Source organism: Balaenoptera ricei, chromosome 2 (genome assembly GCF_028023285.1).
Source record: "Balaenoptera ricei isolate mBalRic1 chromosome 2, mBalRic1.hap2, whole genome shotgun sequence".
NCBI classification, from domain to species: Eukaryota; Metazoa; Chordata; class Mammalia; order Artiodactyla; family Balaenopteridae; genus Balaenoptera; species Balaenoptera ricei.
In genome coordinates, this window is record NC_082640.1 from 113558041 (window position 1) to 113580335 (window position 22295).

At 46.2% G+C, this 22295-nt stretch overlaps 1 protein-coding gene across 1 annotated transcript in view; it reads right to left on the reverse strand.

Moving 5' to 3' along the window:
- Nucleotides 1-374: 374 nt before the first annotated feature.
- SLC7A7 (solute carrier family 7 member 7) overlaps nt 375-22295 on the reverse strand; it is a 33021-nt gene continuing 11100 nt past the window's right edge. Inside the window, exons 3-10 of the mRNA XM_059913829.1 lie at nt 6017-6142; nt 5011-5155; nt 3370-3493; nt 3013-3116; nt 2627-2723; nt 1507-1656; nt 1114-1297; nt 375-897 (exon numbers count right to left, since the gene is read on the reverse strand). Of these exons, the coding sequence (XP_059769812.1) occupies nt 794-897; nt 1114-1297; nt 1507-1656; nt 2627-2723; nt 3013-3116; nt 3370-3493; nt 5011-5155; nt 6017-6142 (1034 nt within the window). The 3' untranslated portion in view covers nt 375-793. The remainder of the gene's footprint in view (nt 898-1113; nt 1298-1506; nt 1657-2626; nt 2724-3012; nt 3117-3369; nt 3494-5010; nt 5156-6016; nt 6143-22295) is intronic.

The following is a 22295-nucleotide window of genomic DNA, read 5'->3' on the forward strand; positions in this document are numbered from 1 at the left end:
TAGATGTGTTGTCCCGTCCGTACTTGCTTTGTGGTCAGAGGTATGCGTGGTAGGTGGAGACTGTATCTGGAGGAACCACATTCATTTACCCCAAGATTACCTATAAAATATCCTTCAAGAAGTAGATATGCTTAAGTTTTTAGTGATAATTAAGAGGAATGGAAGTTGATAAAGCTTTTATCGAACAACCTAGCATTTTGCTACAGCAGCTTAGGTGTTCTCTTGTGTAGAGACTGGTTGCACCAGCCTTCAGCCACTGGCTCAAGAGGGAAGAAATACTCAGATTCTTTCAAGCGGAGATTGTTTTTAGTCTTCCTGCCAGGCTAATAGGAGCTGTCCTTGAGACACTATATAAAAATGAAGCCATTCAGAGCTCAGGAACATACCCTTTTATTGTCTAGCACCTTTGATAGTTTCACGTCTCTCTAAAGGAGACGGGAAGTTTGGAGCATTATTGGGTCTTTCAGTGGGAAAGAGGAGTGGGCAGGCACACTGGAGGTGAGTGGATGCCTTAACACATGGGAACGTGCCACTGGAACCTCCAAGCCCACACCTGGCATGCTCCCCATCGCAGTCTGCTTTTTATTGTCCCTTTAAAAGAAATACGGAACAACATGTAGCAAAACAAATAAATTACTCTCCATCTCTCAGAAAGCAAGTTCAGAGGTTGTTGAAGCTGCCTAAGAGGCTTCTGGACAGACGCCTCCAAAGAAGTGAGCTTTTCAGCTTCCTTGGCTCCAGCCAGTAGGAGATGAGGCCCCTGCTTCCCACATCTCAGGATTTCTTGTGGTGTTTAGTTAGACTTGGGATCTTGTTGCTTGGGCATCTCTCCATCTTCCAAATCCATCTCTGCAGCAACTGACATACATAGGACCTGGAGATACCGTGTGGCAGATGCTACAAAGAGAAGTTTGAGTCAAAACTGAGAAGAGGTCAACTGGGCTGAGTTCAGGTGGCACTGAGGCTGGGCCCGAGGGGACAATTACAGTTAAGCCTTAACAACAGGTAGGAGCTATGGCAACGGTGATTTGGGAGACTAGATTTGCAGAAAAAGCCAAAAAAAAAAAACCAGGCTGTACAATAGCTGAGCCGACTTGAGGATCCAAGGCTTACCCACAATCCTGCGGAGGCAAAGAGGTCGTTTGTGTTCTGGCACTCTGACGATGAAGAAGTAAAAGGGCAAGCCTGAGAGGGCAATGCCAATGCCGATGAGGGAGTTGATGGTATCACTGTAGAGTGGAACAGCCACCAGGAAGATGGTGCAGAAGCAGAAGACAACGGGGAAGAAAAGGCTGAGCTGAGGGCACAGAAGAAACAAGTGGAGGTTAGACAGCTCAGGGTGGACAGCCAAGACGACCCCACCTCCTGTGACCAGCAGAGCACTGAGTGTTCTTGTCACCCCCTTCCTCAGCTCGGAACCACCCTCGAGTTCCGGGCAAAGGCTTCTGAATAAATGTAAGAACCCCCTGGAGCGGGTGCAGCGGAGGTGGGACGGAGAGGAGCTACCTTGAGAGGACGAGGCCTGTCAGGCTCCTTCCAGCGCAGGTAAAGCTGACCCACAATAGAGAGCCCCACGAAGAACCAGTAGCTGAAGCTGTAGTAGTTAATGAGCTGGAAGATGTCCTCCACACACAAGTAGATCAGCGCCATGAGACCCTGCAAGCGCAAGCCCACATCAGCTGCTCTCAAGGCCTGTCACGCAAGGCACTTGCCAGTCCCCTTTATCTCCCACAAACCCACCCCCTTGTCAAGTCCTCAGTCTCCACAGCTGTCCTTTTCTGTTCCCACCCCGTTTACCACCTTAGTTTCAACACCTCACTCCTTTCCTATTAAGTCAGTGGCCTTTTTCAGCCCATTCTTCAAACCCTTGCCAGGTTAATCACCTGTACAGCCCAGCTCAAAACAGTTCCTCAAATAGCTTTTGCCCCAGAGCCTCTCCAGAATGGCTCCAACATACAATTCCAGCTTTTACCTTCTGCTACCCAACTCCACACTGCTTAACCTCCGGATTTTCTGATGCTGTTTCTCTCAACCTAAGGCCCATCCATCGCTACCGTTTGCAACCCTAACCTTAAAAATCCACTTCAAATTCACTTTCTCCAGGAAGTCTTTCCTCGTTCACCCTCTACCCCCACAGAGTGACCATTTCTTCCCTTGAACACTACGTCACTGTCTGCCACGGCAGTCATTACAGTGTATTCCATGAACTGTATGCCTCATCCTGGACCAGAGGAGGTCACCATTCCTTAGAGAATATGGATTCTCTCAAGAACCACTGCAGCAGGGACTTCCTTGGTGGCCCAGTGGGTAAGACTCCACACTCCCAATGCAGGGGGCCCGGGTTCGATCCCTGGTCGGGGAACTAGATCCCACGTGCATGCCGCAACCAAGGGTCCGCATGCCACAACCAAGACCCAGCACAGCCAAAATAAATAAATTAAAAAAAAAAAAAAAAAAACCACTGCAGCAGTTACAGCACAGTGCCTTGCCCACAGTGGATGGTCCATCAACAGTTTTTCTACTAGAATCTTCTTTAGAGCTTCTGGGGAGCTAAGAACAGTTGTATCTACTGTTACTAAAGTTCCCCCACAATCTGGCTTTCAGCCCCAGTCTTGAGACCACTTACATTGAAGAGCAGAGCCGGCACTGGTGTGAACCGCTCAATGTGAATCATGCAGATGGTGTCAGGGAGATGGCCTTCTCTTGAGCCCACAAAGAAAAGCCTATATTGGGTAAGATAGGAGAGGCTGAGAAACTTGTGGGACGTGGGTGTGGCCTGGCTGTTGTGCCACAAGGCCCTCCCTTGCTGGCATCCCCTCCTTCAAAAGGGTTTGAATAATTTGGAATGGAGTTCAATGCTGAGACTTGTAAGAACTGGAGGCTGCTGATGCGAACAAGGCCAAAGGGTTGTGACTGTCACTTCGGGATTACGGTGACTGACGTCTGGGTCCTGTAAGTCCTGCCCTGCCCTGCCATAGCTCTTCACCCCTCAGTAAAAGGTGACACGCATACCTAGACGCAGCCACGATGGAGGCATTGAGGCCACCAAAGCAGGATAACGCAACCGCCACTGGAATGGTCCAGTTGAACACTCCAAAAATCTGGTCTGCAAATGTCTAAGGGAAAGGAATGGAGAAGAGTCATTAGCAGGACCTAACGGGGATGGAAGGCAAGGACAAGCATGCCCCCTGGTGCCCCCTACTAGCACCCCAACCCTTCTTCCACAGCAGGGCTAACAGGACCTCGTAAGCCCAGTACTCTAGGCATACTCTTTTCAAGGACTACCCGCTCTCTGGGACTTTGAAGAGCAGCACGATACCCAAAGCCCACAGACACACCCTCTCCCTTCTGCTAGTGAAAACCCTTTACCACGGCAACAGCATCGCTGGCCAGGATGTCTCGCATGTCGAGCACCGTGTAATAGGCCACATTGGTTAAGATGTAGATGATGGTGACAATGGGCATGGAAATGCCAATGGAGAGGGGCAGATTCCTACAGCCAAACAGAATAGTGGATATATTAGCCCCACAGCCTCATCCCCACTCTCATTCTCAGACTCTGCCCCACTAATCCGGGGATGGGGCCTCCCGTGGCATTTCCCCAGGGCTTTTGCCTTTGAAGTTGCCTAGGATAGGATAGGATAGTGGCTTAAGCGCTGAACTAAAGACAATCAGGGAAAGGAACATCGTGTTCCGAGAAAGGCCTACACAAAAAAGGAAAAAGGATTAACAGATGACTGTGTCACAGCATGATAATAGCACAGGTAAGTTTTGTTTGTTTTACTCTAGAGGTCTCTTAGTATCAGGATTCCTCTCCTAAGGCTGTCAACACTGAAAAATTTGTATTAAGGTTAAATATGAAAGAAGAAATTATAGAGGGAAACTGAAATCTAACCTCTCCAGAGAATAAGATAGGCCCTCAGTAGAAAGAACAATATGTGTATCTGAACAAGCAATCTGGGAAATATGTTCACCCCAACCCCTTACTCAGTTTGAGAGCTTTGAGTGCCATCCTAACCAGAGGCCAAGAGAAAAACATAAAAGACTTCTCAAGGTCCCTCTGGCCCAATAAAGTCATGATCTTTATAAACGTTCTTCACAGTGAGACTGGGGGAAAAAAAAAAAGGAGAGAGGGGCAAATACTCAAAGTCATTCAGTTTCTGTCCGGTAGGTGGAAGCACCGCCCAGGCCTCGATCTGCTATTATCTGCTCCCAGGGTTGCAGCACTAGATGTGTATCAGGAATACTGTTTCTCAAACCCAAAAGGAGTTTATTATTATTATTTTGACTTAGAAATTTACAGAAACCTCACTCCCTGGCAAATCTTAGTTCCTAGAATCATTGAATTTCAGAGCCAGGAAAGGCTCTAGAGATCATATAATTCAACCCCCTCAATTACAGATAAGGAGCAGGCAGAGATGGCAGGGGATTCCCTCAAGGTCATCCAACAAATCAGTGGAAAGACAGGTCCAGGCCCTTTGACTCCCTGCCCGGTGTTCTTTTTACTCTGCGTGACTACAGGGCAATTCAGAGTAAAAACGGTGTCCTGAAACAAATACCACAATTCAAAGTCAGTATGAATTTGAGAAACAAGGAAGGGATCAGAAGGGAAAGGAAGGTTTCTGGTAGTCTGTGACCTAAAGTTATATATATGGGAATAAGGCTGGGTGAAAAATCTATCAAGGAAAATCTGTGTTTTTTTTTAAATTTTTTAAATTTTAAAAAAGCATACACAAGCACATGGTACAACTTGCTTTGATTAATTCAGAAATGCATGAACAAATGAGAAAAAGCCTGGAAAGAAAAAATTTTTTTTAACACGCAAGAAAGTTCACCTCTTAGCTCTGCTACTGTGATCATGGACAAGCTACTTCTCTGGGCCTCTGGCCTCCAGTCTATTAAAATGACACTGATAAAATCAACCAGTTGTGGTATGCTGTCTGGCACACAGTAGGAGCTCAATAAATGATGGCTATCATTGCCATGGAAAGCTGATGGTGAGGTACCTACCTCTCAGGATTCTTGATCTCTTCGGTGACATAATTGAGGGTATCCCAGCCCGAGTAGGAGAACAGAGCCGAGTACAGTGCCAGAGCAATGTTGCCCATTGAAAATGATGAACCCTCAAAGGAATTTTCAAAGTGAGTCGAGGCTCCTGGAACGCAGAGAACATGGAAAGGCAGAAGGATTAGTGGCCTACACCCCAACTACAAGTTGATCCAGTAAAGGAGAGGAAGAATGTGACGATAATAGAATGTGCGTGGCTTACAACACCTTGGCAGCAAGGGTACCAGTGAAGGAATGGGGAGCAGAAGAGAGACATCTACAGTAACGGGCCAGAGTGCAGGCAGCAGCACAGGGATCTTCACAGGAAGGACCCCGGTGGCTCTCTAGAGGAAGGAACCACGACAGAGCAGAGGGCTGGAGAACGGGGGTGATGCAGTTCTGTCTGCCCCCTTCCTAACCCAGACAGCTGACACGGAGTGGAGGAAGGGCAGGGCTCAGTATGCCCAATCAACAGAGTAGTTGCAGGGTAGGTGTTCACACCTGGGAACTGGGAGAGGAGTGGGTGCAAGAGGTTCATTTCTGCCCTTGTCTGCTCCCAAGGGGAGAACAGTCAGAGCCACAGCATTGGGCTCGACGATCTGCAAAAACCGGCTCCCGGGATAGGCTCCTTTTTGCCCAGATCAACCTCCTCTGGGAGGCAGCATGCAGAGACGCGACAGGACAGGCTGTGGGGTCAGTCTGCCTGGGTACAGAGTTCAGCTCCACTACTTAAGCTAGGGACTTCAGGGACTTCCCTGGCGGTCCAGTGGTTAGGACTCCGTGTTTGCATGGCAGGGGGCACGGGTTCAACCCCGGATCCTGCAAGCCTCGGGGCATGGCCAAAAAGATAAACAAAATGGTAATAATAATAGTACCCATTAAATGAAATCATGCACAGAGGTCACTTAGAGGAGTATGGCATATAGAAAATGCTTAACAAACATTAGTTGCTGTCACTCTTATTTCTTACCCTGGCCAAGTCTAACAACGCCTGCGATGATGACGGCGATCAGTGCCAATACTTTTGCGTAGGTGAAAACATCTTGTACCAGGGTTCCCCACTTGACATAGGCACAGTTAATGAAGGTTAAGAGACCTGAAAGAAAAATAATACTGATTGGTGACTGACCCCACCATCCAGAGGGCCTTAGACCCCCCAAGCAATTTTTCCAGTACCAGTCACCAAAATAGACCCTTTGGCCAAAGACAGGACTGTTTGGGCTCTGACCTGCTCTTCATTGGAAACCTCTGCCCAGAATGCCCTCACCATTATCATTCAAAGGCACTTGCTGAGCACCTGTGTACACAGCGCTACACACACACACACACACACACATACACACACACACACACACACACACACGCCCTCAGCACTTTATACAAGAGACAAAACAAAGCAACTGGATTTGCTTACACACAAAAGTGCCCACAGCAATAGGAGGCAACTGGTAGCGGAACAGGATTAGTGATGCGTTCCAGCTGTTGTCTCTGAAAAGTCATGGTCTCTCCCCCTCTCCAGCCCTGTATCCCCTTATATGGACTCCAGAACCCAGCACTCTGATGCTGTGGGATTACTGTTAACCTTGATGAGTCCTGTTGTGACTTATCCAACGTCTGGGCCAGCAGGTCAGGATGTGTGGCCAGGATTAGGCTGGAGGCCAGACTTCCTGCTACTGCCGGCCAGCTCAGCTGCTTGTTTGCATGCTTGGAAAGACTCCTGGAACTGAGGTTCCTACAGAAGGGGGATGGGGCATGTTTCCTGACTGGACAATGCAAAAGTCAGAGCCACAAACATTCCTCAAGCCCTTCTATCCTGGGGTAGAGGCAATCCCTTTACTTGGATGAGCTTCAGCAAAATTCATGGATTGCCCTTAGAGCCAGGGTTCTTAACCTAGGGCTTCCACAGGCCTGAAATTCTTTGTAAAGTGTTATGTACATATGTCCAAAGAATATGCATTGTTCTAAGAAAAGGGTCCATAACTTTCACCAGAATCTCAGAGAAATCCACTACCCCACCCCACCCCAAAAAAGCTATAATCTGCTACTTCAGAAGAAGAAATTCAAGAGGGGAAGAAAATCGAAAGAAACAGTTCTGAAATTCAGCAGAATGTTCCTCAATCCTCCACCAACCTCTTAAACAATCAGGCAGCCACATACCCCGTACCTTCCCCGCTGTGGCAAAGTGGATCGTTTCACTGCTCCCTCCGTCCCAGCTCAGCAACTGGAGCGCTAGAAGGAGGGCTTAACAGCCAGCCCTTCTCCCAAGGGCTGCGAAGACAAGATCAGAGCCAGCCTGCCTTACCAGAGGAGAAAGTGCTGGGCTTGCCTGCTTCAAGCCACCAACTCAGTCCCAAGTACTCCCTGTCTCAGTTCTGGCAGTGGTGTGGCCCTCAGTGTCCCCAGTCCTTCTGTTTTGTTGTGTCCTGGTCTCATCACACTCTGGCCCAGAGGCTACTTCATCCTGAGAGGCAGGAAAGAGCAGCCCCTCAGAACAGCTGTCTCACCTTCTGTCTCCCCCTCCCTTACTGCCCAAGTTCTTTTCCGCTCTTCCAGAAAGGGGGCATTCCTGTCCCAAACAAACACTTGCCTTTCTGCCTAATGAACAAGCCAATGAACAACCAAACCTTATCACAGGGCTGGGCAAAAATGCACCCATAACTCCAGGCCAACGTAGTGTTAAGTTAATAAAGACACAAGCATGTAGTCTCCACAAGCATCCCGCAAAACGGGCAAATCTTTCAGATCTGCTGATCCTCCTCAGCCAGTCACCCATCCTTTACTCCCCACCGGACTTCTGCCTCCTGCCTCTTCTCTCCATCCTGTAACCTCCACCCCTCACCCTCAGGCTCTGCTGCTGACTTACTAATATAACTCAAGCCAGGTTGGATTAGAAGCATCTGGGACAACTGGAGCTACCATATTCACAAAGGAATGGGGTCATCCTTTTCCTGGATTCAACAGGGATCCAGATCTACTGTTAGCAGAGATCACTCCCATTTTTTTCCACTCTGATCCCAAAAGTACATACTCTACTCCATCAATCAGAAGTGCACAGTTACCCTTGACCTTAGAGAGTCATTTATCGAGATCATCAATATTTATACAAGCATAATTCTTGGTATCTCATCTCCTATCTCAAGTAGCTTATCAGATAAATTTTCACACCGCTTGTTTCTAACAGGCCTAGTAAAGAGAATTGCTCCACATTGTATCTGTAGTAATGCTTCGACTCTAGTAATGGTTAGGAACCCACTGTAGCTTTACACATTAAGCATCTGTCCCCTGGGCTTATCACTCAGTCATACAGCAGTTTTCATATCAGTCATTTTCCAAAGCTACACACTGTAAACATATATCGTTGTATAAAGAAACCAGCCTTTCTACTAAAAAAATAAGTTGAGACTTATTTTTGAGAATTAAAAAAAAACATGGTAAGTATTTATTATGCATTTGAACTGGGTTTGAATTTTCAAGACTGCATATGTCAAAAATAGGCAGAATGACCATTCATTCATTCCAGTTTGCTGTCGCCCCTGGGTAAGACAAACAACCCGAGGCTTATAAATGCACTTCATAAAGAATGATATAAAAAAGCCATTAGACCTATGAAAAGTGATTCAAACCAAGTATTCATTAGGGAGTGGCTGAAATCAAATGTGTCACATAGCAATACCAAGTAAAAATACTGGTGAGGATGAGGTATAACTGGAACTCTCATCCAAGCCTGGAGAGAGTATGAATTGATGTATGGGTTTTGAAAAACTTTCACTTTCTATTAAAATGAACATACACACATACAATGACCCAGAAATCCCATTCCATGGAATATACCCAACAGAAATGCATACAAAAGTACACCAAAGGATGTAACTGAATTTTTAAGTGATAAATTTATTTTTTGCATTGGCAAAGAAATGAAGATACTGATCGGCAATTTTCTTGTATACTGCAATCAGTAGAAGACAAATCAGAGGTATTATTATTGTCCCCTCTGTCCGTTGTTGTGTTTCTCTTTTTCATACTGATGTGAAAAGCAGCTGACTGTTCTTCGACAACATAAGTCTCCTCTTAAGGTCTCATTTTCACTATATAATTGGCTATGATACTTGCATGTATTTCATCAGGTCTCCAGCTATTCAGAATGATGATTTCTAATATATTTTTCTCCTAGTGCAAGAATAAGAATTCAGTAGCCATAATGTTTTCTGTTGCCTATGAAAAATGGGCTTTTTAATTTAGTTAATATGACAAAGTTCATCTTATTTAGAGGGATTATTTATTATTATATGTTATTATAATAAAAATGACACCTTTATTAAAAAAAAAAAAAAAATTCATGGGTGGACTTCCCTGGTGGCGCGGTGGTTAAGAATCCGCCTGCCAATGCAGGGAACACGGGTTCGAGCCCTGGTCCGGGAAGATCCCACATGCCGCCGAGCACCTAAGCCCGTGAGCCACAACTACTGAGCCTGCGCTCTAGAGCCCACGAGCCACAACTACTGAGCCCGTGTGCCACAACTACTGAAGCCCGTGCGCCTAGAGCCCGTGCTCTGCAACAAGAGAAGCCACCGCAATGAGAAGCCTGCGCATAGCAACGAAGACCCAATGCAGCCAAAAATAAATAAATTAAAAAAAAAAAAATTCATGGGTAGCCCTCAGGGTCACCAGGGGGACAACACTAAACTGGGATAGGCTTGAGAATTAAGAGACTGGTTCCGGTTCAGAGTCAGTCTGTAGCCACATGCCACATGCTTCTGTTCTCAGCTCTGTCCAAGGATGTGGACAGGGAAGAGCCAACTCCTTATCCTTTACTGTAACAAATTCTGAGAAGAAAATACATGGATTGTTTACATTTTAATCCCTACAGCTTCTCTAGTCTACTTCCATATCCATCCATCTGTATCCTTGCTCTTACCCACCAGTGTTCCCTCCTCCACCGCTCCTGAGCCTTCGCTCTCAGCCACTGACCCACCATCTTGCCCTGATCCGCTCTCTGTATTGAGCACAGGAGGTTCGGTTTGAACGAAGAAGGGAATCCTCTGGAAAGAGCGCTGGCCCTCATCCTCCCCAGCGCACAGCTTCCTCCAGGGCCTCTTGGCCGTGGGAGCAGGAAATGGGTAAGGCAGGCAGCAGTGCTGACTGGGCTCTCTGTCCCCACCCCCAGCGGATACAGCTGACCGGTGGCCCCAGAGCCCAGCCAAGTGCACTGTTCTTGAAGTGGAGCCTGACCTCCTGCTTCAGAGGCAGGGAAGGGGGTGGGGGTAGGACATGGGGTTAGAATAATACGGAGGCAACTGCAAGTTAACCTCAAGGACAGAGATGCCCTACCCTCCTACCTCTAGGTGCAATTCAATCCCCACCCAACACTGGGCCAAGACCACCGGAAGACGGTCTGAAATTCACCTCGGACCCTTGACTCAGGTGCACCCCATTCCTGCTTTGACCCCTGCTTTGGAGGAAGAAGCAGCTGAGAAGAAGTCACTCCTATAATTATCTAAAGAGCTGCTCCTGAATGGTCATGAAACCCAGCCTCCATGGGCCCCCTGGAGGAGGAGGCTAGTTCCAGCGCTAAGGCCCAGCGTCAGCTCTAGAACTAAAAGCAAGGAGAGCAGATGCCTGGCTTGATCCAGAAGTGAACAAAGCTTGCAGGCCCATTCAGGATCAGACGCCCAGATTTAGTTTAGATGCGCAAACTAAACAGTCCCTGAAAAAGAACATTCAGCCTACAATTCTCCCAGCACCATTAGTTTTAAATACATACGACATAACACACAACTTAGGCTGCTATTTAAGCCATTTTCTGCTTCAAATTCCCAGGAACTGTAAAAACCTCAGTAATTTATTAGGCCACTCATGCCGTTTGTAAAGAGACCACCAACAGCTCTTCCTCCCACCCAGCCAAAAACTTCTTCCTCGCAACTTGTAGCTAATTGTCCTGGACCTGTCCTCTGGAGCCACAGAGCATCAAGCTAAAGCCTCTCGCACATCATGATAAGCCCTTCTTATCATTAAAGCCTGACATCCCGTTCCCTTGAGTCTTCCCTCTTCAGGCCAAAGACCTATTTTCTTCAACATCTTGTGTGATAAATATGGTTTCCCACTCACCAGCACAGTTCACTCCTCTGTATTAATTGCACTTTGTCAGTGTCTCCCTGGAAACTGAGACCCACACAGAAAACTCCAGATATTGTTGCAGGCTACGGAGTCTCAGTTTGAATTCGTCAACTGTAACTCCTTTTTTTCTCCCAAACTGATGAACTTTTCCCTCTCCCTGTGTTTGGGCCTATTAAAAGTGATTTTTTTTTAATCCCAAATATGGGGCTTTACATTTATTCCTAGTAACTTTCCTCTCTGAATTTTTAGGCATCATTCCCATTTACCAGAAATGGATTTCCCCCTTAATTTTAATCAGTTCAAATGCCTTCAATTTTGTGAAATCTGCAAATCTAATTAGCAAACCCTCTGGGTCTTCACTGAAGTCACTTACAAAAATGTTGACTAGGATAGAGCCCTGTAGTCTATCACTATAGACCCTCCTCTCTGCTGCCATTATTCCACAACGTCAACCAGGAATCCACCAAACTATTTTTTTTATCTAGTCCACCTTTTTCTACCTTGTCAACAAGAATATCACAAGAGTTTGCCAAGAACCTCTCTGAAATCTGTATACACATGTCTCTGCTCTAGAAATCTAATGATGCTATCAAATAATGATTCAAATGAAATTAGTACATATTTATGCTAGAATGTTCATAACTATACCATTGTAATAGTCAAAAATTTGAAACAACCCAAATGCCAATCAACGACAGAATGGCTAAATGAATACAATGGAATACTAAACAACAATGAGAATGAACCATCTACAGCTACAGACAAAATTATGGATGAATGTCACAAACGTATTAAGTGAACAAGCCAAACACAAGAGAGTACATACCCTTTATATCCATTTACATAAAAACAGGCTAAATTAATCTATGCTACTAGAAGTCAGAACAGTGATTTCCCTTAGCATGTGCATGGGGGGCACAGGGGAGTGACTGGGAGAAACACAGGAGAGGTTCAGGGGGCTGCTTTTTTGATGTGGATGCTGGTTACACATGTGTGTTCAGTTAGAAAATTCATCAAGCTGTACACTTATGACATGTGCACAGTTCCTTTTGTATATTACACTTGAATAAAAAAATTAAAATTGAACAAAAAATGAGGTTAGCTTGTTTTTAGCAAATCTGTACAGGTTACTAGAGATCCTCCTTTCTTCCCTTCACACTTTGCTAACCAGGTTTAACAGATGAGCCTAGAACTGGGGAGGAATCAACCTTAGATTACCAGTGCAGAATGCTCAGAATCCACCTCCTTCTCTTTCTTTTTTTTTTTTAATTTATTTACTTTATTGATTTTTGGCTGTGTTGGGTCTTCCCTGTTGCTGTGCGCAGGCTTTCTCTAGTTGCGGCAAGCGGGGGCCACTCTTCGTTGCAGTGTGCGGGCTTCTCATTGTGGTGGCTTCTCTTGTTGTGGAGCACGGGCCCTAGACACGTGGGCTTCAGTAGCTGTGGCACTTGGGCTCAGTAGTTGTGGCTCACGGGCTCTAGAGCGCAGGCTCAGTAGTTGTGGCGCACGGGCTTAGTTGCTCTGCGGCATGTGGGATCTTCCCGGACCAGGGCTCGAACCCGTGTCCCCTGCATTGGCAGGCGGATTCTTAACCACTGCGCCACCAGGGAAGTCCCTCCTTCTCTTTCTTGGAAAGCCAGGTTACCACTTGTGGTAGGCACAGTGGCCCTGAGAAACAGAAGAGTCAGTGTGAAAGACTTTTGATGTGAGAAAGACTTGACTAGCTACTGCTGGCTTTGAAGATGGAAGGGGGCCATGAGCCCCGAGAAGCTAGAAAAGGCAAGAAAATGGATTCTCCCCTAGAGCCTCCAGAAAGGAACATGGCAATGCTGACACCTTGATGTTAGCCCAGTGAGACCCTTTTCAGACTTCTGACCTACAGAACTGTGAAATCATAAATTTGTGTTGTTTTAAACCACTAAATTGGTTGTAATTTGCTACAGCAGCAATAGGAAACTAATACGTCACTCAACAGTTTCCTTTTTATACCCTTCCTGTTCTCCAAGGTCCTGGAGATGCCTAGTAGTCATTCTGTCATCTCAGCTAATTATCAATTCTTTCCATTTGTTTGCAAGTGTATAGTTAAAAACATTTAAAGCAATGACACGGTTTATTACTATCTCCTCAACTCTCTTGGTCTTGTTTTTTTGTTGGCCTAGATCTATCGGCCTGTTGGGTTTTTATTGAACCCTTTCTTAGGTGAGCAATCCTGCAGGTAAAGTTAGAGGAAAAGTGGGACTGTGGCCTCTCCTTTCCACCATCTATTATCATAGATCTAACTGCCCCCAGAGCATCCAGCCTTGCCCGTGCTGTTCTCACTCTGAACATTGCTCTCGGAAACTTTTGTTGGCCTTAGTTACTTCTTCAGGTCTTAGTTTATGCTGGGCATTAACCTTCAGGACACTCTCCTTGCAGGGTCACTCCTTTATTTATTTAGTCTTGATTATGTCACCTCTCATTATCTCTTGCGTATCATTTCTAAAAATCTGAGCTCATCAAAAATCGATGTGTTTGGGGCTTCCCTGGTGGCGCAGTAGTTAAGAATCTGCCTGCCAGTGCAGGGGACACGGGTTCGAGCCCTGGTCTGGGAAGATCTCACATGCCATGGAGCAACTAAGCCCGTGTGCCACAACTACTGAAGACCACGTGCTTAGAGCCCCTGCTCCGCAGCAAGAAAAGCCACCACAAAGAGAAGCCCGCACACTGCAAAGAAGAGTAGCTCCCACTCACTGCAACTAGAGAAAGCCCGTAGCAATGAAGACCCAACACAGCCAAAATTTAAAAAATAAATAAAATAAATAAATTTTTAAAAATCAATTAGTTTAAAAAAAATCAATGTGTTCAATCACATCACTTTCTTCAGATGATTCTCCTGTTCTTCCTAAATAAGATAATTTAATTATTGTATCAGAATTTCATCTTGAAGGGACTTCCCTGGCGGTCCAGTGGGTAAGACTCCACACTCCCAATGCAGGGGGACCAGGTTCAATCCCTGGTCGGGGAACTACATCCCGCATGCAGGCTGCAACTAAAAAGTCCGCATGCCGCAACTATGAGCCCACATGCCACAACTAAGACCTGGTGCAGCCAAAATAAATAAACAAATATTAAAAAAAGAATTTCATTTTGAAGACACCCCTGGTCTTTTTTCTGTTTTTAAATCCCTGGCTGTAAAATTGTAATTCTTTGCCCTGAACTTTTCTGCAATCTCTTTGCCTAAAATTTAGAGTACATTTTGGAGGAAATCCAGCATTTCTTTTCCTGGGACATACCAACTCTGAGAAGGCATAATCACTTCCTCACAAGGATTCCACATTGCCCCTGGTTATGTCAAATAATAATAATAATAATAAATCCTTATCCTTTAGAGATACATATTGAAGTCTTTATGGATTAAATGGTTTGATGTCTTGGATTTGATTTAAATAATCTAGTGTGGGTGAGGAAGGGGTGGTTGGAGCATAGATGTTGATAAAACAGTGTTGATAATCATTGATGCTGGTGCTTGAACCCTGGGAGTTCACTGTACAATTTGCTCTACTTTTGTATATGTTCGAAATCTTCCATAATATACCATTTTTTTTTAATGTAGAGAGGTACTGCTTCTAATAGAATGCAATTGATTTTAGCAAAAGTGCTCAGGGAATTGAAGCTTCCATTGCTACCATATTTCCCTTTTGTACAAATTTTATGATTTTTATGAGAAAAGCAAAACACTTATTCTTCTGACCTGACAGTGTGCAGTAAATGCCCACAGTTACATCATTCCTACTTCTTTTTGCTTTTATCTTCGTGTTCTCTTCACCATGCTTCTTCCCTTAGGATGGGGGTTTATTTCCATATATTTTACTATGGGAGATCTTCAGGAAAAATCCCTAACTGGTATCTGAGAGCCCTCTGATAGCACTATGTAATAATTCTTCTTCCCAAGGTAAGCAGATGGGATTAACAGAGGCCAGGGCCTTGGTGTCCTTTCTAAGAGATGGGCCACGTATCTATAATGAGGAAGGAAGAGACTTCTCCTGTTTAGTTGTGAAAAGCAGCCCTCCTGCAGGCAAAAAGCTGGAGGCAGTACTGGGTAGTACTGTCCATTACGTTTTTTGGGAAAGAGAGAAAGGGGAGGTAAAATCCTTTGACAGGTCTCTATGTCTTGGTCCTGAAATTTCCCTCTCACTGCAATGAAAAGAATCAAAACATAACCTTGCCCAGAGGGAGCAGGCATCCCTTATTATAGCAGATCCTCATACAAGTACATCTCTCTTTGATATACTATATCCATCTCAGCTTTTCTAGCAAATCCATCACTTTTGAACAAGGTATACTTTTTTTTTTTTTTTTTTTGGCTGTGTTGGGTCTTCGCTGCTGAGCGCGGGCTTTCTTTAGTTGTGGCGAGCGGAGGCTACTCTTTGTTGCGGTGCACGGGCTTCTTTTGTTGAGGAGCATAGGTGCTAGGTGCACGGGTTTCAGTAGTTGTGGCTCGCGGGCTCTAGAGTGCAGGCCCAGTAGTTGCGGTGCACGGGCTTAGTTGCTCCGCGGCATGTGGGATCTTCCCGGACCAAGGCTCGAACCCGTGTCCCCTGCATTGGCAGGCGGATTCTCAACCACTGCACCACCAGAGAAGCCCAAACAAGGTATACTCTGTCACTGTCATATTCTAATCAAATAAATTGTTTCCTCCTTGCAGTAAATGTAAAAAGCAAATGTGTTTATTAGCCTCCTTGAATGTTGATGAGTCCAAAAGCATCACTCCCAATCTTCTAGCCTCTCCAAATGCATTACTGAGCAATTTTTCCAACTTTATTCTTCTCTCTCTATAATACCTCATAGCCTCCAAACTACCCAGATGTATACTTTTATCTGTGTATTTTTCCCCTTCCTCTAAAATTTCAGTTTAAAGCTTTATTAAATGCATCTCTCCCAATCTCTATAACATCTGCTCCATCCCTCACCAGAGTGTATCCTCTGGTATCCTAGTATTTACATTCCAGGACTCAGTTCTGTGTTCTCTTTTTTCTTTCACATACACAGACTTCAAGTGACAAAGAGACGAAGATTCCACCTGCCACTCCATTCGCTATCATGAACTTCAAAGTCACCAGTGACACATCTCATGTGTCTGCTGACTGGTGACGTCATTCATCCCCCAGCAATCAGCAGAAGGATAGCGGCCTGTGGGATTAATTGGGGTGAGCAAGCTCTCTGTCACGTGTTACTCAAGAAAAACCACCCGTCTCTGCATTAGGCTAGTCTATGCATAGTCAGAGTCACACTGCTGGGGAGCAGTCCAGCCCCTTAACTGGTACGCTCAGGCCTGCGAATACCCAGATGTCTCCAGAATACTCTACCGAGGCTGTTCCCTCAGAAGGACCAGATTTAAGCTCTCCAAAAAAGCCTCAGCTCTTCTGCCTAAAGCCAGACATTTCAAGTTTTTCCTTGTTTTCTTTACTGCTTGTTTTGTTTTTTGTTGTTGAATGCTGGTTTAGGATACTCTCTACAACTTAAAAATCACTTTTTCTTCTTGATTCCTTGATTGATTATTTCTTCCACACTTCCTAGGTGCTGTTGCATGTCTCAGATAGCAGCTGGTCCTCAAACACTTTCACCTTTTCAGGCTACATAACCATGTCGCTTACTCAGGCTTCATGGGTGAGAGCATCCGGCAAGAAGACACACGGAGCATAAGCCCTGTGGGTCACTGGATCAGGTCTTCCCACCCTGCCTTCTGGAGCCTAGTCAGCACTTCAGTTGCTGTGGGTCTGCACCACAGGAGGGAGCAAGCAAGCACTTTGCACCAGGAGGTTCACCGATTAACGGCTCCATCAGCTCCCGTCTCAAAGCCAGCGAGTCCTTGGTAACAGGATCCTTACTGGTTTGCTCAGCTAGGTCCAGTTCAGGTTCTCAGAAATGGGTCCCCAAGGCTGACTGAGCATCAGGATGGCCTGAGGATCCCCTGAGGAGTGTGAACCTACAGCTCTGGGGCTCCACCCCTGAAGTTCTGGTTCAGCAGGTCTGAGACGGGGCTCGCCAGGGGAGCCTGATGACCTGCCTGCTCTGGGCTACCTTAGGTCATCACAAAACAAAATCATCACTTAGAGAACCACCTTGATCAGAGCAAGCCCAGACCCTCACTTAACTCAGCATTCCTGGTTCCACACGAGCATCACTCAACGAGCTTTAACAAAGTTCAGTGCTCGGGCCCCACCCAGGACAATGAAGTCAAGCTCTGGGGTACAGCCCAGGCATCGGCACGTTTTTAAAGTTCCCTGGGTGATTCTAAAGCATGGTGACAACTGAGAACCTCTCTTCCCACGGCCCCCATCAGTTCTCCTCGGCAGGAACTTTCTGCTTCCTCAAGTCTTGTTCTCCGAGCTAATTTCCATTCTTCTGCCCAGTGGTTCAGAGTTCTTTGGCTGGGGGACAAGAGAGGGAGAGGAAGGGGCCAGAAGTATTTTTTTTTTAATATTTATTTATTTATTTATTTATTTGGTTGTGCCAGGTCTTGGTTGTGGTAAGTGGGCTCCTTTAGTTGCAGCAGGTGGGCTCCTTAGTTGCAGCATGCATGTGGGATCTAGTTCCTTGGTCAGGGATTGAACCCTAACCCCTGCATTGGGAGCACAGCGTCTTATCCACTGCGCCACCAGGGAAGTCCCAAGTGTTTTTTTTAAACCCGCTAGGTGACTCCAATTGTCAGCCGAGGTTGGGACCCACTGTCCCTAGCTCCTTCCCCAGCTCCCTCTAGGCTGTTCCCTTAGCCTCTTCTGAGGCAGAGAGAAAGAGAACAGAAAAAGGAAGAGACCAAGGGTGAACCCCTGAAAAGCTTTGGGGATCAGGCCAGCACAGAGCTCCACCTCCCTCCCTGCTGTTGAAGAGCTTGTTCTGAAGTTCACGTTGACCCCATACCAGAAAGACCTCAGCGCTCTGACTCTAGTCCCCTTGCTGCTGTGAATGTGGAACGTGAAATGTAAGCTTCCTGGGCTTCCCTGGTGGCGCAGTGGTTAAGAATCCGCCTGCCAATGCAGGGGACACGGGTTCGAGCCCTGGTCCTGGATGAGCCCACATGCCGCGGAGCAACTAAGCTCGTGAGCCACAACTACCGAGCCTGCACTCTAGAACCCACAAGCCACAACTACTGAGCCCGCATGCCACAACTACTGAAGCCCGCACACCACAACTACTGAAGCCCATACACCACAACTACTGAAGCCTGTGAGCCTAGAGCCTGAGCTCTGCAACAGGAGAAGCTACCGCACTGAGAAGCCCGCGCACCGCAACTAGAGAAAGCCCGCACACAGCAACGAAGACCCAACGCAGCCAAAAATAAACAATAAATAAAATAAATTTATTAAAAAAAAAAAGAAATGTAAACTTCCTCACCCCCAGCTTAAAATGGATAATCCCTCTGGAAGAGGCAACTAGCTTCCAAGTAGAAAGTTCAAAGGGCAAAAGGCAGTTGGGGGCCCAGCATCTGGCTGTTCCACCTCGTTAGCCATAAGGACACGAAGTCTTCTGGTACCAGGAAAAGCTGCCCGAGGACAGTGGCCAAAGCTCTCAGAGATCTGAAGTCCTAGAGCGTCCACGAGCAGCTCGAGCAGCCGCCGTCCCCTCTGCCCGGGCCCCACAGTGGCCCTCAGCCCCCAACACCCTGAGAGCCAAGAGATGCAATGCCTTTCTCGGCCAAGCTGAATCTGGAGCTGTACCTTCTGTTCACTCCTCCAGCCGACATTCACTGAAAAGCACCTACTACACGCAAATCACGAGGGTCAAGCGTCAGGGATGCCGAGACCGCCTGATCCCTAAAGAGTAGTCTGTTCAAAGGGGGCCCCGCATGTGTGCTGCTGGCCGACTGGTACAGCAGGCAGACCGAATACACAGGAGATAAAACATCCCATTAACAAAAGGCAGAAATCTAGACCAAAAAAACTGGGTCACAGGGTCGCTGACATTCTTACATACATCATCTAATTTAATCTGACAGAGTAGGTTTATTATCTTCATCTTACAATTGAGAAAACTGAGGCCACTCAGCCAGTGGCCAGCTCAAAAGCTTGTACACATTCCGCTACACTATTTGCCCCCCATTTGCATGCAAGGATGTGGGCCGGGGAGTGGGACTATCTCCCCCTGGGGTAACAGGGCTTCCTGGCTGCAGAGAACTGGAGCAATCCTCAAAGAGCTCTAAGAAGCCAGAGTAATCAGCTTCAGGAGGGGCTGAATGCACATCCCTCTGGTTGGGAAAAGTAACCATTTATAGAGCCCTGAACGGGACAGCAAGATTCCTTCAGAACTCAGAATTCATCCATTCATCCATTCATTCTTCCATGCACCCATCCACCCACTAAGCATGTATTGAGCTTGAACCCACTGTGTTCCAGACCCTGTGCAGACTCTTTGATTAAGACCCAGTCCCCAGCCTTCCCAGAAAAGTAAACTTGGATGACTACAAGAATCAGGTGTTATGAAAGTCACTGAGAGGCAACCCATCCAGCCTGGGGCAGTGAAGTGGGTGCAGGTGGGCACCAGGACCACTGTTACCTGCACTGAGTGTACAGAGGCTAATGCTGGGGTGGGGGGAAGGGAGGTGGAATTCCTGGTAGAGAGGGCAGCATGTGATTACCCTGACCATGCAATGAGTGAAGTCACCCATGCATACAAAAAAACTTACCTAAGCAATAATCCGTAAATGATTTCAAGGTCTATTAACAATACTAGCCTATCTAGGGCTGTAGTTAGTTCATCAGCAGTTCCAAAGGAGGACTACACCCGTAAAGGAAACGTAAGCCACCCGGACAGAAATAGAAACCGTATTTGCTCCCCAGAAATTGTCACTGATGAATAGGAAAGGGTGAAAGTATGGTAGTAATATAGAGCACACCTCTGTGAGGTAGAGTCCTATTCTACAGATGAGGAAACTGAGACTAATGAATTTAGCCTGCCTGATGCCATGCTCCTCACCACCATGCACCGCTGCCTCTCAAAGGGATGAGGATGCGCCCTGGACTGTTCAAGGGACAGAAATGCTGACTCCAGGATCCCAAGCATTCCAACCATGGGGAAGACTTCATTGTAGGGTATGAATATTTCATCCAAGTTTTCCAGAAACACACCGCCAAACCAACCTAAGGCGGGCTTAAGTCTTTCCCATAAACTCCCCCCTCGGCTTTGGTCCCTTCCACTAACAACCGCCTTCCTTGCCTCCAGAGTCCATCTTCTAGAAAGCACATCTATATTCCCTTCTCTGCCCTTTCTCCACAATGGAGTCTGACATCTGCTCCACTACTCCAGTGAAAAGCCTGCCAAAGTTCCCCTTGACCTCCTTCTTGTCAATTCCAACGATGTTCCATTCCATATTTTATTTAACAGTTCTTCCAAGAAAGGCTACTTTTGAGTGTAAACCCACCTCCCTTAGGTGCACTGCCTTTCCTCGGAACACTTTACTTATCTGTCTCTCCCATCAACTGTGAGCTATGTGAGGGTAGAGATTGGGTAACAGTTATCCTTGTATCCCCAGGGCCTAACCCAGAACTAGGCAGAGTTGATACTCAATAAATCATGCTGGATAAATAAACGATCTCTCTGAAATGACTCTGTCCTCACTTCCCTGAAGTTTCCCTCTCCAAAGTCACCAGTGATCTTCATGTTGATAAATCCAAACAACTCCACTCAGTCCTATCTAGCTTGACCTCTTAGCAGACTGGACACTGTTGGCCACGGACTCCTCAAACTGTTCTCTTCCACTCACCCTCTCCACGTTTCCCTATTTCTCTGGATGCTGCTTCTCCATCTTTTTTGCAGAATACCTCTCCCTCAACGTTGGTACTCTAAGGATTCTTATAATTCTAAGAATTCCAAGAATGCTATCCAAAGCCCTTTTCTCTTCCCTTTCTATATCCTGTCCCAGGATCATCTCATCTGCTACTGTGATTTCAACTACTATACACTGATGATTCCCAAAAGTATATCACCAGCCAAACTGTCATGATTCCACATACACAGGAATATCTAACCACCTACTCAACATCACCAGGCACAAACTGATCCCATCAATTTCTTGCAAACCTACTACTGCTCCTCCAGTGTTCCCCCTATAAGTAAACGGCATCACCATTCACCCAGTTGCCCAAGCCAGATGCCAAAGCTCAGTATCTTATCATCATTGACAATCTCTACCCATATCTAACTGGTGTCCAAGTCTTAACCAGGCTCTTCATCCCCAAAACATGACTCTGGTCCAAGCCACCAGCATCTCTCACCAGGATCATGGTAACAGCTTCCTAACTGGTCCCACTGCTTGTGGTCCTGCAAAGTCAGAATAATCTTCCTAAAAATCACAAATTATTTAAAATCTAAATCACAAATATCACTCCTCTACTTTGAAAGCCCAAAGAGGTTTTTCATTGCCTTAGAAGAAGCCCACCAAACTCCTTAATATAGCATGTGCTGTAGGTTATATTTTCCAAAGATATCTCAACAATATCTTCCATCCCACATGCTTTTCATACAATGTGACTTTAATACTCTGCCCATCAAGAGGTAGGGTCTATGCCTCTTCTCTTAAAACTGGATGGTCTTCTGTGAATGTTTCTACCTATATAGTACTGCAGGAGTGATACCATGTGACTTCAGAGGCTAGGTCATAAGAGGCAATGCAGCTTCCACTTTGCTTGCTCGGATACTCATTCTTGAAGCCTTCAGCCACCAAGTAGAACAGTCTGATTGTGCTGAGGCTGCCATTATGTGAGAAAGCTCAATGTAATCCATATGGAGAGACCACATGGAAAAGCCCTGATGCGACTTGAGAAAAAGATGCCCATCTAGCCTGCATCTGCTTCAGCTTTCGCCTGTTTCAGCTCCTGCCACCATCTGACTACAACCACATAAGACCCTGAGCCAGAACTGCCCCACTTAGCCCTTCCCAAATTCCTAAGCCATAGAAACCACGAAAGAATAAAATGACTGTTTGAAAACACTTAGTTTTGTGTGATTTGTTACACAGCAATAATAACTAGAACAGTTTATATAAAGCCCTGAACAACCTATCCTATGACCTCCATCTACCTCTGCAGGCCAACTCTCAACATTTCCTACCTTAAACGCAATACCTAAGCTCCTTTCGGTGTCACAAAGATGTCCTTTCT